Source organism: Quercus lobata, chromosome 5, assembly GCF_001633185.2.
Source record: "Quercus lobata isolate SW786 chromosome 5, ValleyOak3.0 Primary Assembly, whole genome shotgun sequence".
Lineage (NCBI taxonomy): Eukaryota > Viridiplantae > Streptophyta > Magnoliopsida > Fagales > Fagaceae > Quercus > Quercus lobata.
Genome location: NC_044908.1, coordinates 25,282,737 through 25,301,861, shown reverse-complemented (window position 1 = coordinate 25,301,861; position 19,125 = coordinate 25,282,737). Strand labels below are relative to the sequence as shown.

The window sequence follows — 19,125 nt, the reverse complement described above, 5'->3', positions numbered from 1 at the left end:
CACAGCAGCAGTAGAACTCGAGTTTGAAAGCCTCGATTTTCGTCATCAGTCTCAAGTTTTAAAAACTCGAGATGCTAGTTTTCAAAATCCTTACGAGCGTATCTTAACTTATCATATTTTTTCCCCTCACTGTGCTAATCTGCAAAATCCCTCAGACATGGAGTATATGTCTCTTTTGTTCTATTCATTGGATTATACGTGTAGGCGGGCATGAAGCAGAAGAATCATGCATATTGATTCCAGCTAGTACCTACCAAAAAAAACCACAGAAAGAAATACCATAAACTTCCTCTAATCTAGCATTATGAAAAGGAATCATGTTTCATTTTAGAAATATTTAGCTTGCTTTTCCTAGGCCATGCGAGTCTTGGAAATGGCATTTTCCCTATAATAATATAACAAAGTAGCTGTAACGAAAGCTACTGTTTATTGAAGTTGGTTCTATATGGCACTTCCAAAAGCATACACACTTTGTATTACTACTCCTCATTCTTTTTGATAAATGCATTACTACTCCTCATTCAGAAATACTTGATATTCAACCATTAATATATACATATATAGCTTGTTAGATATGGTGGTTGAGACCTGAGAGAGATATTTTGCAAAAATTCTTATTTTCCATATGTCAAAAAGAATTCTTATTTTCCAAACAGAGTGTGTTTTAGTTAATCAAAACTTTCCAAACTTAAATAAAATTAATAATGGAGCCCAACTTTCTTGAACTACTTTCCAAATTTGAGAAGAAACTTCCAAGTTTCATTACCGAATCAGACGAATTTCTTCAATTACAAATCTGCATCAGTCAAATTTAGGGGCCATTCATTATTCAAAGTTGTTGGCCGTTATTGAAGCATAATTTGTAGTGAAAAAACTTATTCTCACCGCCAATACCCACTAAACATCTGCTACCTACCGTGACCTCTATCTAAGATAGGCCTTATCTTGATGACATCTCAATCAGGCAAACTAGTTAGCATCAGCCAACTATATGTTGCTGCTAGTGCAATCTAGTTTACATGCACAATATGCTAGGAACCGTTTATTTAGCTTTTTGTTGAACTTTTTTTTTAGTGAGCAAACTGAAGTTTTAAAAAGATGTATATAAAAATTAAAAACTAAAAGCTAATGCAAAAAACGGATGCAAACTCACCAATAGAATCGTGTTGTGGAACTTCTAGCATGAGAAACATAAAAAAAATAAAATAACTGAAAAATAATAATAATAATATTAAGATTTGAGTCAAAACTCAAAAGTTCAATACAAAATTCAACATATTTTAGATTTATTTTTAAACTTTTTTTATGAAAAAAAAAATTTAAGTCAGAAGGATTTTATTACCAAAACACAAACTACAAGCACGCAACAAAACTTCAAGATTGAATTATTTGAATATTTTATATTTTGAGTCACCACTTATTTTTATGAAATAGGAAAAATAAGAAAATTATAAATATGGTATTAGGGTATATTTTTTTACACCTAATATTATTTAAATACCACTAGAAGGACACAATTTGGGGCCCAAGCCCAAAAATGTATGGAGTTTTGGTCCAAAAGACCTAAAACAATGAATTCGTAGAGAATGGGTTGAAGAGCTAGGACCTAATAAGTTGTACAGCGGCAAGTCTTGAATTAGATGACAGTTAAGCACAAATAAGAGATGTTGATATCAGTGGATTTTAAGTCCGAGGAGGCTACAATTGTGTATGATGATTACAGTTGGATATTGAGACAACTTAGGTTACTACAATGTTCTCTCTCATTTTTTCCCGATCTCCATCTCATGGGGATCTCTCACATTATATAGCCCTCTTCGAGCCATCTTGATCCTACACTTGTTGATCATCCGAATTCCCACTTGAGTGCCCATCCCATCAGACACCCATCTTCAGCTTTCTGTGAGTTGTGGTAGATAAGGCAACACTGTTCAGAGGTCCTCTCCACATAAATTCGGCCAAGAAAGTAGCTACAATGCATTTAATGCGGTGGTAGCAGCTTTTCCTTAGATATTTTGTGTTTTCTTCTTCCCTATATGTTTACATGGCACACTCCTATCACTAGGGCCTTTTGGAGGGGGCCTCTAATTTCTAGAGTCACGCATTTGAGCTACATCAATCACATCCGAGGAGGTATTCCTCCTCGGATCATCTTTCATGCATTTCCTGTTTATGAGACTTTAACTAGGAGCCCCTTTTACAACCATTTGCCTCTCCTCAGACTTGTCAATTGTCCTAGGTGAAGCCCAAAGCCCACTATATGATTTTGGGCCTTTGTCCCTACAACCACCTATTTATTTTCAAACACCACCAACAAATTATTGGGCTTCTCCAAATATTTTTTACCCTATTATTATAGTCCACAACCATTTTTTTTTCTAGCCACCACAAAATTGGGCTACAAATATAAAACGTTATAAGATCCAATATTTTTTGTGAAACCCATGATTCAAAATCGTCCCCAAATTATTTTATCGAACGAATTCAAATCTCATCCTATTCAAACCCAAAAATACTTACCAAAACCCATGGTTTAAACCCATGACAATTTTATCAATGGAATTCAAATCCATGACCAAAGCTTATGATTTAAACTCATGACAATTTATTTATCAAAAGCCTAATTCTCACCGGCAATATCAAAAGCCCAGTTCTCATTGGCAATATCAAAAAACTCAATTCTCATTGGCAATATTAAAAGCTCAGTTCTTACTAGCAATATCAAAAAGCCAAATTCTCATTGGTAACATTAAAAGCTCAGTTCTCACTAGCAATGTCAAAAGCCCAGTTCTCATTGGTAACATTAAAAGCTCAGTTCTCACTAGCAATGTCAAAAGCCCAGTTCTCACTAGCAATATCAAAAGCCCAGTTCTCACTAACAATATCAAAAAAGCCCAATTCTCATTGACAATATTTAAAACCCAATTCTCATTGGTAATATCAGAAGCCAATGTTGATACTATTTTATCAAAAGCCCAAGGTTATTAATACTTCGCAAAGTACTATATCATACGTATTTCACCTAAAAGTCCAACGAGGAATAATGTTTTAATTTCTTAAACGGTACCATAATATTACAAGCCCATGAGATCTATGACAATTATCTATTCTCAAAAACCCATGGAATTTATATAATAAGAACCCATAATCACTATTTATATCACAACATTATTTTTTGAAACTCATGGTAATTATTTATCTTGCAAGCTTATCGTTTAAATTATGATGTGATTATTGAGAACCATAAACATTACTTTTGCTATGGAATTCATCATTTCAAAGTACTAAAGCATTTTGAAATAATTAAGGCTCATGCTATTATTTTAAATATTACAAAATCATTGCCCAAAAACCCATTACAAGCATTTATTAAAACCCATACTACATTAAGTATCCACTAATAATTAGAATCCATGATGGATGAAAACTCATGGCAATATGTGTCATTGATGTCCATTTTGTAGGCCCAAATATGTGACAAAAGAAGAACAAGTCCAAGTAAAAAGGGCAGCCCAACCAAAGGGTCCAACATGCGTGAATAGGCCTAGACCAAAGAAGGCAGAAAGCTGAACCAGCTAGCCAGCTCCTTTCTTGTCCATCCCTAACCAAGCTTCCACTGGAGATAACCAAACCCCTAAGAATGAACTAAAGCTTGTCCCATCATCTTTCTATCGTTGCCTCCATCACGTGCATAGCATTCAGAAGTTGTGTTAGCAACTAAGGTCCAGGGGGTAATGGGATTTCATCATCTTCCTCAAAGCTCCACCTCCAGCAGAAGGGAGCCATAACCAAGTTAGTCAAATCTCAACAAATCAATCCTATAAATGCCAAAATGTTCAAGAATTGGTTCATGTGCCAAGCCCATGAATCCTAAAGGGGAAAATTTGGGAACATGTGGTTTGGAGGGCATGAAGGGATCTCCAGCAAAACCCTCTAAAGTGAGCTTAAACTTTAACACCTAGCTTGGGGTGTTGAAATCCTACTTCCTAGGGTCCAAATCTCAGCTGCAACACTAAGATTCTTCTTTAATGTCTGTCTTAACCTCATTGCCTAAATACAACCTCAGAGATCTAGGCATTTAATGCAAAATTTTATCCAGATTTTTACCCATGCGTGACATTGCCCAAAGAAGCAAAATAACCCAAAAGAAAATCTATCATTTATGGCCAAATCCTAGGATGAACAGTCTGCCATTCTGCCCCCTAACCAACCTTACGTTTTTGGATTCTTGCTAATCATTCCCCCCTCAAGCTCCATTATAAAAGAGTAATAACATCATCTCACAAAACACACATAAAACCCTTTAAAAAAAAACTCTGTTATTCTTGTTATTCTGTCACATTTTAGCTTGTAGTTAGCTCCATTAACCCACAAATAAGCCATTTCAGTCCATACCCACTTAGCCTTAGACATTCCCTTCCCTTTCTTCTTCTTTTCCTTTTTTTATTTTTGTGCATATTCTAAGTTCATAAATGCTCCATAATCAGCCATAAACAACTCTCTTCCCCATTAAAGACTTACTTTTTAGCATTTCCCATTACAAGCCTACACACCCACTCACTCAAAATAGCCTTCCTATCCCACTCACACTCTGCATACATATCCCATAAGAATCTTGGCACAATATCTGCTACACTGAACTAGAATCTCTCTTTCCCTTCACACCATACCAAATAACCCTTTCCTTTTCACTATGGAGCCATTAGTTTTTACTTTTTGTTTTACCATTGAAGGATATAACGTGTTTGTAACAATGGAATTCTTTCCTCATATTGATATAATGACGACTGAAAGTACCTTAGACCCTTTTGACCAAGACACATAAGGACTTCCAGAAGTGAACACTTTCTTAAATTTGTTCAATAATTGATTGCTGAACCATAAGTCTAATTTTACCCTACAGCCTCATTTTCTTGTATTGTTGTAACAGGATCACTAATCCTTTAATTAATTATTGTGAAGTGTTTTATTGGTTCTTATTGTTGTTTTTGCTAAGGTGCAACCTTTATTTCTTACTTGGATAGGCTTATCGATCACTACACCGAAAACCTTTGGGCATCATCTCAAGAGCCCATCGTTGAGTTTTGGCTTGACTTTCCCATATTTCATTCTAAGACATCAATTTCCCCCTCAACACATGGTTACTAATGCATAATCCAAGGCCAAAAAGAGTATCATGCTGTCATGAGTATCATGGTTACTTCATGAGTGCTGCTAGTGCTAGTGCTATAGAGTGTAAAGAAGCTCCCTCACAACGGCCTTCGTAATGGTAGTCTGTCAGAAATAGAGAAAATATAATAAATGAACTTCTTGTATGTTGAAAATATATAAGCTAACAAGAGGCAAGTTAGACAAAATATTACTAAAGCTGACTAATTGAAACTAACTGATTCTAATTAATTAGAAAAGCACATGTAGAAAAATTTTGAAGATGTGTAGAGAAATACCCAATCTACAAAATATGATCCCTAATCTAAATTATAATTTTTGGTATGCCGCTTGTGGAGCACTTCCATGTGTTGTAGTTCCTTGGCCATATACCTCGAGTAAGTTTTCCTCGAGAAGCCAATAGGGATGGCAATTTATATCTGACCCACAGATACCCGGCCCAGCCCGATCCTAATGGGCCAGATCTTACCCAGCCCGATAAATTATAGGGTCGGGTATGGGTTTTAAAAAAAAAAACCGAAGTGAGTCCAGGTCAGGTTCGGGTTTTATCCATACCCGACCTGAACCCAGACCCGGACCCGACCCGTTTAAGGGTAAAATATCAAAATATCCCAATCTATAAATATATATATATATATATATATATAAATTAAAAAAAAAAAAAAAAAAAAAAACCCTACTCCCCTAATCCCATTTTACTCAGCTGCCAACCTTCTTACACTCACATCACTCCTCTCCCACTCGGCTGCTCTCACTCCCTCTCACTCTCCTCACATCACTCTACTCTCCCCAACCTCTGATCTCTGTCACCACCGGCCATCACGTGCACCTCCGGTCAGGTTGTTTTCTCTCTTTCTCTCAATCTCACTCTCACTCACTCTCAATCTCACTCACTTTCAAGCAGCGCAGCCCAAGATCTCAGCCTCTCACCGCCATTCCAAACATTCACCACCACCGGTCCAAGCTCTCACTCACTCTCAATCTCATCGCCGGCCCAAGCTCTCACCGCCGATTTGTTCTCTACTTCTCTTCAATTTTTTTTTTTTAATATGAGTCTCTGAGAATATGAGATGTTTGTTTCAATTTTTTTGTTTGGTGTTTTCTACTTAAACTATGGACTTCAACAAATGGGTTGTGCTACTTCTAGTTATTGTAGTTTAAAGACTTGAAATTTTGAGACTTTGTGATGTAACTGTAATATATTGTGGAAGAAATTGTGTATATTGTGTTTTGTGTTTGTTGTAAATGCAGTGCCTAAACGGAGATGGGAGACAAAAATGAATTTGGGCTTCATTCAAAAAAATTTTTTTGGTTGGCCACAATTTGGGCCGCTGGCTAAACGAGGCCCGTGGGGCCCAGCGGAGCGGGTCTGGGCCTGGGAAAAAAACCCGATTAATAATCGGACCCGACCTGAGTCGTGGGTCCAGACCCGCGGGTCGGATCCGGGTATGTAAAAACCCGATCCGAACCTGACCCGTTGTCATTCCTAGAAGCCAATTTCAGTTGAAACTCCCCTCGGTGAGTGCCATTGGGCCGCATGAAGCTACTTGGTATGATTTGTGGCTCGATTGGTTGGGCCTGAGTGGGTCCTTTTATCAATTGGCCCTTCTCTATTTTTCATTGGGTCTGTGGCTAATGGCCCAATATCAAGTGGGCAATTTATAACCCCCACAGGGAGATAGAGATTAGAGATGCAAATAGAGACTTCTTTTGAGCTTTTGATGTTTTGTACTAACGGGATTTTGTTTTAAATACCTTTTGAACTTTATTTGATATACGGTATCCTTTCGGTTTCTGTTGTTTGTTTCACATGCCTATGTTGATTTGAAATATTCTTTGGTATTGTGAATTAAAACTGTATCTTGGGCATTATAACTGACAGTATTTGTTTTATTATCCCACATATATAGTGCACAGTGCTTTCAAGAAAACACCGGTTGAAGCTAATCAAGACATTCCAGCCGAGTTCTTGCAGTGGCTTCGCGTGTTCGGGTGTTGTAGATTAGACTTAGTTATGTCATTTCCAAATCAAAACTAGGTTAGGATTGTAATTTGGTTTTTTTACCTTTGTAAATGAGGTATTGTCACGGATTACCAAAAGTGGCGATTTGGCAAACCGTGTTAAAGTATCAATTTGTATTTTATGTTAAAAGAGTCTTGAGGTTTTGATCAAGAAGACCAAGTTTCAAGAAGAGCTCAAGAAGACACAAGTTTATGTCTTGACGATAAGTCTCTCGCTCGAGTCTTGATCGACCAAGTTTCATCAGAATTAATTCTATTTTAGGCCCTTAAATCAACTTAAGGCTTTAGATTCCACGCCGTATTCCTCAAAGTATATAAAAGATCATATTTGTCAATTTAAAAGAGGTTAGTTTTGTGTTTATGCACTTGGAGTTTTGCACTAAGTTTTCCTTTCACCGTCAAATTGAAGTAACTCTCAAGACTGGTGATTTAGTCAAAGCTACTCAACAATCAATACAAAATTGCTTCTGTGGAAACCTTCAAAGTAGTCTTTAGTCTTTAGTCAGAATCTCTAACTCTGAATTAATCCAGAGTTAGAGATTCTGACTGAGTTAGAGCTGCGAGTGGTCTTATAGAGTCTTGACTAGTACTATAAGGGTCGTTTGGTTAATCATGATATTACATTACACTATAATATATTACATTATTATAATTTTACATTAATGTAATTTCAATACAAGAATACAACATCATATTGTTTAGGAAGGTGATGTGATTAAGGTAATATGATATATTTTGTAATTTTAGATTATAATGTTAGAAAAAATAAAAGAAACCAAAATTTTTAATGTCATATCATTGTAATGTGTATCACATCAATTACACATCACAACGAACCAAACGCCCCTAGTCATAGTAGAGATAGCAACTATAATTAGTTAGTTTTGTTGTATAAACTTCTATTTAATATTTTTACCCATGGATTTGTTTCTTTGAGGGTTGGTGGTAAGCTTCTAAAGATTTTTTTCCACGTGGTTCTTTTTTCGTAACCATATTCTTTTGTCATTTACCCTCCAATTATATTTGTTTAGTGATATTAGATTGTGCTATGTTTGACCGTGAATGGATTAAACAAACATAATTGGTTGATTAATCAAATTCAGCATAAATTTTGGGTAGTTGCATTGCAACCGGGTCTAAATTTCCAACTAAAAAAATAAGAAAAAAATAATAATAAGAACAACATCCATCTCCTTTAATTCTTCTTAAATTAAAAAAAAAAAAAATTGTTGAAAATTCTGAACTCAAATAAGGTATTCAATCCCATCTACCACTTGAAATACAATCAAGCTGCTTAGTGCGCATTAGGGTACTTTATTATAAGCCAACTTTTTTTCTTACTATTTATATGTCTCATGTGAGTCTTCTACTTATTTTATTTAGCTTTTAACTTTTATTTATAGTACTTTAGCACCAATAAATAAATAAATAAATAAATAATAAATATTATTCCCAAACAGATACTTCATAATTATTAAGAGAAGATTCCAAACAAGAAATCTTGTTTCAACCTTAACTAAAATTTTCCATGTTATTAATATTATTAAAAGAAGATAAACGATAAATTGTCCCAACTTCTTGCAGATATATTGTTTCATCTTATTTAGAAATTTTGTAAATAACTTCCTCCATTACTATATTTAGAGCTGACAATTCTACAATCTCCGCTCCTTTTCCATTATGTCAGAGAAAATGGGCTTTTGCCCTTTTTTTAAAAATTTTTTTTAGCATTTTGCCTTATTTCCCAAATTAATTAGGGAAATGCATTTGTTTTGAAACTCGATTTTCAAAAAATCAAGTTATAACAAATTGAAAATTAAAACAAAAAAAAAAATTTCTAGAGCCCTACAGTGGCGTTTTAAGGAACCCTATATTGGTGTTTTAAGGACCCTATAATGGCGTTTTGAAACTCGAGTCCATGTAGGGGTGTGCAAACAACTGACGAACCAAAAAAACTGCTTCAAACCGACCGAACCGGTGCAAAAATTTCAGTTCGGTTTGGTTTTAGTTCGGTTTTCGGTTATAGATTTGAATGCATCGAACCGACCGAACCGAACCGAAATATATTATTATATTATATTTTATATTAAATATATAATATAAAGTTTGTAATCATGGGCTTGGCCTTGCCAATATTACTTAAGCCCACTGCCCATTAGATAAGTTAGATTAACTAACTAAAATTAAACAATTTAAACTAATTAAGTTAAACAAAAACTAATTGAAAATAAATAAAATAAAAACCCTACCTTTACCCTACCTACCCCACTTTCATTTACACGGCATCTCCCTCATCTCCCTCACGCCTCCATCTCCCTCTCTCACAGACTCACACAAAGCTTCCATCACTCCCTCTCACACACACCAGCCTCCATCAGTCGACATCTGCCACCGGCCTCCACACTCCGGCGTCCACACGCCAGCGTCCATAGCTACTCCACATCTCCCTCATCTTCCTCACGCCTCCATCTCCCTCATCTCCCTCACGCCTCACGCCTCCATCACTCTCTCTCACAGACTCACATAAAGCTTCCATCACTCCCTCTCACACACACCAGCCTCCATCAGTCAACATCTGCCACTGGCCTCCACACTCCGGCCTCTACACGTCGGCGTCCACAGCTACTCCACATACCCCACAGCCCACACGTATTCACTGTCACGCCTCACAGCCTCCACTCCACACAAATCTACCTCTGCTGCCGCCTCCACATGCTGGCCTTCACACGCCGCCCTCTCTCTTTTTAATTTCTTGATAACCCTCTCTCTTTTTTGTATTTTGTATTTTTTAAAGTTTAATATTAAATCAATGCTATTTGCTGTGAATCTGTGATTGTGATTTTGAGTTGTTATTTTCTTATTGAAAAATCGATAACCCCATATGATGTTGAGTTGTTATTTTTCTTTTTGTGACTGTGAGTCTGTGATGTGGACTGAAACCAAAAACCGACTAAAATTGACCGAAACCAACGATTTTTCAACTATTTCGGTCGGTTTTGGTTGGAAATTTCACAAACCGAAAATTTCGATTTCGGTTGGCTGGATAAAAAAAAAACCGACCGAACCGAATCGATTACAGCCCTAGCTCTATGAACTCGAGTTCTATGCAAGTTTTTTTTTTTTTTTTTTTAATTTGATCGCCTCATACCTATAGTGGCGTTTTAAGGAGCCCTATAGTGATGTTGAAACTCAATTTTGAAAAAATTTAGTTTCAAAACAAGGGCATTTTCCTAATTAATTTGAGAAATTGAGCAAAATGCTGGATTTTTTGCGCGAAAGGGGAAAATGTCAATTTTCTCCCTATTATGTCTTTCTGTCTAAATATTGGATAAAGATGCTAAAAAGCATAAAGCTATAATTAAGAAATCCAAACCTGAGTTAAAAAAAAAAAATACAAATCATATATAGGGTTGGGTTTAACCTATTTCAAGAAGATCAAAGATTATAACCATAAAAATTGTAAATAAAAGTGAAAATTGGCATACATGTTAAGAACATGTGATTCAACAATGGAATTCACAAATATGAATTTAATAACAAGTTATTGAGTGATGTAACATTGCTAAGACTTGAACCCAACCTTAAAAGACCACATAAAAAACCAAAAACCAAAATCCATTTAATTTTGGCTGTAAAATTTTAAAGAAATATATTTGAGATATTACTTTCTATGAAAATAAACATGAAATACAAGTACTGCAGGTGTACATATAGGTCGAACAAAACCTAACATGTGACGGCTACCACCGGAAAAGCCTTCCCTATAAAGTCCTCGAGGTTCTCAAAGAAGCTCCATAATTTCTTATTTTTTAATATAATGAGAAAGTGAAGAGAATAACATTTATCAACTGATTCTCATGATGTATACAACTCTTGGTGGGTCTTATGCATTGAATATCTATACTTTTTCGTTTTTTTGATGAACGAAAAATGGGTAGGGGGCGACTAACGTGGCAATCTTACATAGACATGACCATAGTAGCACCCTACCTGTTGGGTCCAGGGCCTTACTGGAGTGTAAGGGGACCACGGTGAGCCATAAGTTCCCAACCCCACGAGGGACACTAGCGATCCTGGGCTGCTAAGGGAGGTACCCCCCAAGCGCGTCCATATTCGGACTCAAACCTAGGACTTCGCACTTAGCACATCTTTGTGCCTCACCCAACACCACTAAACCACACCTCTTGGTGGTAATAACTATACTTGACATACAGGCTGCTCCAACGATACACATGAATAATTTGCTATCTCTGCAATAGTATTAAGGAAATGGACTGATCCATAAGAATTAGTAATACTGTAATAGAATGGTTTAATCGAATTGTAAAGATGTATAATCCTATCTACACTTAGAAAAAAAGAAAAAAAAAAAGATGTAGTGTTGTGAAGTCCATAAAAGCAAGATCGATACAAATTTGATAGTACTTTAAACAAATTAAATAGTTGTCACTCAACAGAGGATTATAAAAGAATATTGAGAACAAACAACATTTGGCCTGGTTTGTTGTAGGTAGAAAATATTGGGTATCATTTTGAGCTAGAGAACAATCAACGTATGGGAAAAAGAAGAGAAAAAAATAGTGGAACGTTAAAAGGGTGAGAAGAGATGGGTTTGCGCAACAGTTGGGATATGGTAAAAGATAGGAAGAGGAAAGAGCAAATTGTTGTGGCACTTAATAATAAGAGTCTTATAAAAAGATTGCAGAGAGAGTCTTTCAAAGTGTGTGCCCTACTTTATGATGCCAGCCCATATTTTGGAGAATGTGGGAAGAAATTAATGTGGAAGGGTCACATTTGGGCTATAATATGTAAGATAATAAGTGGGCTTGGGCTTTTCAAAAGGTTTGATCTAATTTTAATTTAATTTTGTACTACAACTCATCTTTTAGATAACAATAAAAAAATAAAAAATAAAAAGTTAATGTGATATTTTAGATAACAGTAAAAAAAAAAAAAAACCTTAATAGAAAGAGATTAAAAATGCTAAATGAAATATTAGAGCGCCAGATGGCAAGAGTTCATGCACTCTCGCATGAGGTCTTTGCTTTTATATATATTAGTTGCAAACCCACGCCATGTGTGAGAATTAATAATTATTTTGTAGTTATGGTATAATATATAATTTGTTCTCTCAAAAAATTAAACAATTTCTAAAATTATTTTTCATTTATCTATCCCAAAAAATATATCATTGTTTTATTATTTTGATTTGTTTGATTGATATTATTCATTTTTTTTTAGGAGGTCCATATTTTGCTAAATTATATTCTTGTGCATTATATTTTCTTAATTTTTTTTCCTGTACAGCTAAACTGTTTAAGTTTCAAATATGTTATTCAAAATTTTCATTCTCTTAAAAGAGATTATTACATTTATAATTTTTCGTATTGCAGGGGTAGCTTTGAACTATTGATTGGGTTTTGTTTACTTATATAGATACATGAGATTGGAACTGCATATTTCTCAAAAATTCCTAGGAGACTATGTAAAGTTGTGATTTACAACTATTTTGTGTTAGCTTTTATTCCGTGTCAAATTTGCTTGTAATTTTGTTCAATCTTATGTACCCTGTATTTTATGTGGGATTTCTTTGTAAAGGTTGTATGTGAGAGAAAGTGTGAAGACTCAAGGTAAAGTGAAGAGTAAGAAGTTTTTGCGGGTAGCTCGTGAAAAGCCTTCCCGCGAAGTGAAGCATGTGCCCTGCACATAACTGGAATGTGAAGAGTCATGACAAATGGTGACAGTTGGTTTTCACGAGTGTCTCGCAGGTAAGGCCTTCCAGCGAGATACCTACGAAACATTCTGTTTTGCCAATTTGTCATATCTGATATTCCGGGTCTTTACATACACTATATATACCCATATTACCCACATACTGAGAGGAGTGTTTTTCAAAGAGAAAACCTTAGCCACAACCTTTGAGAGTGAGAGATTTTTATACCCACAATTCTCTACACCATCCATTGTGATTTTCCTTAACTCCTACCTCTCCATTTCCAAATCCTTGAGAGGTTGATAGCCCAAACACATACCACACCCATTCTGAGTGTCAAGTGAGGTTTTAGCACTACTGAGAAGCATTGGAAGAAGCCAAGCTTTGGTGGATGCAATCGGGCATATTGTGGGATCTGGAAAGCTAGACAAACACGGTTCCGAGAAGTCTTGTTGGAGTAGGAGCTTAGAGGACTTAGGTGCATTGGGTAGATTAGGCTTGGAGGGTCTCTTGCTATTCGTGTATCCCAACTTATTGTCTAGTGGATCGATTTACCGCTTGGGGGGCGGGGGAGAGATTTTATGCCGAGTACTTCGGTTTCCTCTTCGATAACACATCGACGTGTTATCTTGTATTTGCATTCTTCTTCCCTACTCTTTTAACTTTCATTTTACTGGTGTGTTTTGATGAATATGGCTTAGAGTAGTTTTGTTGTTTGTTCGTTCGCATTTACTCTATTCCGCATTTAGTTTAAGTTAGACTAAAATTAACCGAGGCGTAACTTTTAATTTGGGAGTCTAAACAGCTCTTGTGTTTTAACACATAATCGAGCTTTCAGACTATACCGTATTATAAATTAAATATTTAAAATAATATGTAGAAAAAAAGTAAACTTTATTTTTGAAATTGAACACTTCACCTATTAAAATGAAAGAAAATAATTTGTATAACAATGTAAAGAGAACATGATCTAACAAAAAAAAAAAAAAAATTTGACTACATACACTTTCACTTATTAAGATTTAATTTCCTTTAACTGGACCTTCATATTGCATTTATTGTTACTACAATTCTGTTCAGCCTTCTCATCCATTACATCATTGGCCACATCATTATTCTTTTTCATATTTATTTTTTACTTTTAATTTTTTGACAATATTAAATATATAAATATACGTTTTACAAATTCATTTTAGGAAGTTTTAACTTTATATATTCATCTATTTTAGTTTTGATGTTATAACTAAATAATAAATCAATGAAAAATTAAAACAAAAATATTGTCTACACATATTTATCTTGAGAAGTTTTAATAATTGATAGACACATTCAAATACATAACCAAGATTGTATTTTGATATAAATTCAAAATCTCACTTCCAAAATTACTAAGTATTATGTCAAAAAAATTAAACAAAAGTTATAAGAAGGAGAGAGAAGACTTGTGATAGAAATCTAAAAATTATAAAATAAAATAAAATACAATACCAAATCATATTAAACCAAAATAGTATTATAAAAAAAAATACAATGATTCATCAACCTAAAGTAAAGTTGCAAAAAAGAATAAATAATATATATATATATATATATAGAGAGAGAGAGAGAGAGAGAGAGAGAGAGAGAGAGAATAATTACCTTTCTTGGGAGATAAATAGAAAATAAAATGAGAAGAAGAAGCGTCAAAATAAAAAATATAGTCATGAGTCAAACACCAAATTATCCAAGTCATGCTTTATAATAAAATAACATTATATTCTTGTAAACTATCTTTATATGCAATAGGATGTTTATCCCATATTGATTATATGTATCTAGTTTTCGCTGTTTATAACCATAATCTACAACTATAAAGGTTAGACCATTTTGTAGTTGTACTCTAATTATATAATGTATTATAAACCCGGTTTAAAATACTAGTATTACTATTTTCGTATGTATTCTAATAAGTATTACTTTTTACTAAAAATAAAAAAGCAATCATAGAAAAGAAAAAAAAGAAAGATAATAACTTAAAAACTCAAAACATAGAAACAAATTGTATCAACCCAAAGTCAAATTCTAAAGAACACATAAATTCATCAATCTAAAATAGAGATACAAAAAATAAAAATTCACACAAAAATAAAACATGAAAGAGAGAGAGAAAGTAATAACCTTTTTCATGTGGGAAAATATGTATAGAATGGGAGAAAGAATCACATATTTATAGAAATAGAATGAGTATAAGAAGAGCCAAAATAAAAGGAAGAGGAAGGGATAGATAAAAAGTGACATTAAGGTTGAGAGTAGTAAAGAGATAAAAAGGTAAAAGTGATATTATGGTTGGAAAATAAAGTATAAATCTCGAATAAGTCCAAACTTGAATTATAAAAAAAATCATATATAATTACTTCTTTATTCTTTGTGAAATCTGAATTTTTATTTATTTATTTTAAAAAGTTTTGTGAAATCTGAATCAAAGATAGCTAAAAATTCTATCTTTTAGTCACCATTACTGACCATTATTCAACTTTCCATTCACTTGCACGCTGGTCTTGGATTTATTTACTCTCCAACGTACTGTCTCTTACTTTTCTAAACCAATATCAGTGTCAACTATGTCAGCAAGTGGCTTGAATAAAATGCCACTTCTTGGCTAGAATAGACGCCAATTTTATCTGTTTTAGAATTTTTTAGTATGTGCTCACGAATACGACGTGATAGGCGGCTATTTTGGTTAATAAAAAAACAGGTCTAAAAGTCTGTAGAATAGACGCCTATTTTGTCATCATCAACACCCTGGTGTATCAACATGTCCACTGCCTAGACACAACTCAAAACCAGCACATTGCAAATGAAAAAGTAAGGAAGGGAGATCTTCATTTGCAGCAATGAGTCTGAGACTATTGTACTCGATTCACTTCCAAGCCATCCTTCTCTTGTTCATTGTACTGCTGCATATAAATTAAACTCTTGCTGTTTTTGCTGGTAGTATTGGGAATGAGACAGATCGACAGCCACTGTTAGCCTTCAAGACGCAGATAAGTCATGATCCTGAAAACGTTTTTAGCTCTTGGAATGATTCCCTCCACTTCTGCGAATGGGAAGGTGTTACATGCGGCCACAAGCATAGAAGAGTATTGGTGGGTTCCCTATTAGATCTTCAGTCCAGAGGTTTGGTGGGTTCCCTGTCTCCATTCATAGGAAACCTTAGTTTCATTAGAGAAATCGTGCTCTTCAACAACACCATTGGTGGCAAAATACCTGATGAAGTTGGTCGTCTATTCAGGTTGGAAGCATTGTTCTTGTATAACAACTCCTTCAATGGGAAAATTCCCGCAAACCTTTCTCACTGCTCCAACCTAAAGTTCCTTAGTGTAGGTAAAAATAATCTGTCAGGTTCAATCCCAGTGGAGCTTACATCTTTGTCAAACCAGGAGTTGCTTTCTGTTCACATGAACAATCTTAATGGAGGTATCCCACCTTTCATTGGGAACCTTAGCTCTCTACAACGTATATCTGTCACCTATAATGTCCTGGGAGGACATATTCCAGATTCCATGGGTCAATTAAGAAGCTTAACGTTTCTTGGACTAGGTGACAATAAATTCTCCGGTATGATTCCTCTATCTTTATACAATCTTTCGTCTATTGTGATTTTTGCATTGGCCAACAATGATCTTGGAGGAAGTCTTCCTACAGACTTATTCCTCACCCTTCCTCATCTCCAATGGTTTCAGATTTATGGAAACCAATTTACCGGATCTATTCCAGTCTTATTATCTAATGCTTCAGAGTTGAAAGTCTTTTCAGCTGAATTGAACAATTTTACAGGAAAAGTGTCAGTCAATTTTGGAGGATTACAACGTTTTTTGAAACTTAATATTTATGGAAATAACTTAGGAAGTGGAGATGCTGATGAAATGGATTTCTTTCAATCTCTAGTCAATTGTAGCAGTTTTCAGTACATGGGTCTTGCAGCGAATCAATTCGAAGGTACATTACCTAAAGCTTTGGGCAATCTTTCAACACAGCTTAAATTTTTCTCAATTAGCCAAAATCTTATTTTTGGAGAAATTCCTTCAGGAATTTGTAATCTGGTCAACTTGACCAACTTATATATGGCTGATAACAAATTAACAGGTACAATTCCCAGTGATATTGGTAATCTTCAAAAAGTGCAGCGATTATATCTAGGTGGGAATAGACTTTCAGGAAGGTTACCAATTACCCTTGGAAACCTATCATTACTAAATTATTTGAGCATAGATAATAACAAATTGCAAGGAACTATCCCGTCAAGAATAGGAAATTGCCAAAATTTTTTGTTGTTAAATCTATAAGAAAATAATATCACTGGTACCATTCCAAAGCAACTATTTGCAATTTCCATGCTATCAATTTCACTTAATTTAGCTCAAAACTCTTTTGTTGGATCAGTACCATCAGAGGTCGGCAATCTTGTTCATTTAGTGGAATTAGTGTTATCTGATAATAAGCTTTCTGGTGAAATTCCAAGCAACTTAGGCCACTGCACTAGCCTTCAGTACCTTTACATGGATGGCAATTTCTTTCAAGGAGTAATCCCAACACCCTTGAGTTCTTTGAGAGGTGTTGAAGACATAGATCTTTCTAGGAACAATCTTTCAGGTCAAATTTCAAATTTCTTAGAGGAACTGTCCTTGAAGAATTTGAATTTATCCTTCAATGATTTTCAGGGTGAGGTTTCAACAAAAGGAATTTAAAAAAATGCTAGTGCAGTATCATTTGTTGGCAATAGTAGGCTTTGTGGGGGCATATTAGAATTAAATTTGCCAAGGTGCTTAACAAAGAAGAAAAGGAAGTGGTCTCTTGCATTCACAACGGTGATCTCTGTGGCATGTGTGATTGTTGGAGTTACCATGACCATGATGTCATATTTCTTATTTTATTGGACAAAAAGAGAGAAAAAGATAACTCTTCAAATTCTTCCTTGAGACAATCACTTTTGAAAGTGAGTTACCAAATGCTTCTTAAAGCTACTGATGAGTTCTCTTTGGCAAATTTGATTGGAGTGGGTAGTTTTGGCTCAGTGTATAAAGGAACTCTTGGTGAGGATAGATCACTTGTTGCAGTCAAGGTACTTAATCTTCAACACCGAGGGGCTTCTGAGAGCTTCATCTCTGAGTGTGAAGCCTTGAAAAATATTCGTCACCGGAATCTTGTGAAGATCATAACTTCTTGCTCAAGTATGGATTTTCATGGCAATGATTTTAAAGCTCTAGTTTATGAGTTCATGCCCAATGGAAGTTTAGAAAATTGGTTACATATGGATATTGAAACGGAAACTGGGCAAACAGAGAGAAATCTGAACCTTCTTCAAAGAGCAAACATCGCCGTTGATATTGGATGTGCACTAGATTACCTACATTACTATTGCCCAATGACAGTTGTTCATTGTGATTTAAAGCCAAGCAACATTCTTTTTTATTATGATATGATTGCTCATGTTGGAGACTTTGGGCTTGCAAAATTTCTTTTAGAACTCATGAATCCAAAACAAAGCAGCTCTATTGGAATAAGAGGAACAATTGGTTACACTGCTCCAGGTAACAACAATTTACTAAACTTATTAATCGTAAACATATGTTTTCCCACATTTACCATAATTACTTTTTGAGCTCCCTAATTGTAATGTGATTTTTATTATCTATATCAAATATTTTGAATGGCAGAATATGGCCTAGGAAGTGTTGTGTCAACTAAAGGGGATGTATACAGCTATGGAATTGTTTTGTTAGAGATGATAACAGGAAAGAGACCCACAGATAGTATGTTTAGTGAAGGCCTTAACCTTCACAAATATGCTAGCATGGCCTTGCCTAACTGTGTAATGGAGATTATGGACCCAAAACTTTTAAACAATGATGATGAAGTGACTGGCAATAACAAATGTAGCACTACAAACAGAACGGAAGAGTGTTTGATATCTATGGTCAAAGTTGGAGTGGCATGCTCTATGATGTTGCCACAAGAACGATGGGACATTAGCAAGGTTATCTCTGAGTTGCATTTGGTCAGGAACAATCTGCTTAGTGCTAGGATATAGTGCAACGTTCTTGGCTATATGGAAGGTTAGAAGAATCAAATATTTCACCCTCTTTACATTGGTGTTAAGTTTTTACATATCATGATTTTTAAACCCTTACGGTGTTTTCTATTTACTTATTGCAGAAACAAAACAGCAATGGACGGAAAAA

General features: G+C 34.9%; 2 protein-coding genes across 2 annotated transcripts; both read left to right on the top strand.

The window, feature by feature from the left end:
• The first annotated feature begins 15,777 nt into the window (after positions 1-15,777).
• On the top strand, positions 15,778-17,631 carry LOC115990244 (putative receptor-like protein kinase At3g47110). The gene is made up of 3 exons (XM_031114092.1): positions 15,778-15,794; positions 15,879-17,050; positions 17,327-17,631. The coding sequence occupies exons 1-3, from the start codon at positions 15,778-15,780 to the stop codon at positions 17,629-17,631; spliced, it is 1,494 nt and encodes a 497-aa protein (XP_030969952.1).
• Positions 17,632-17,742: 111 nt separating this feature from the next.
• Positions 17,743-18,999, top strand: LOC115992706 (receptor kinase-like protein Xa21). Its single transcript, XM_031116931.1, has 2 exons — positions 17,743-18,474; positions 18,601-18,999. Exons 1-2 carry the CDS (start codon positions 17,766-17,768, stop codon positions 18,972-18,974), a joined length of 1,083 nt encoding a protein of 360 aa, XP_030972791.1. The 5' UTR covers positions 17,743-17,765; the 3' UTR covers positions 18,975-18,999.
• The last annotated feature ends 126 nt before the right edge of the window (positions 19,000-19,125 follow it).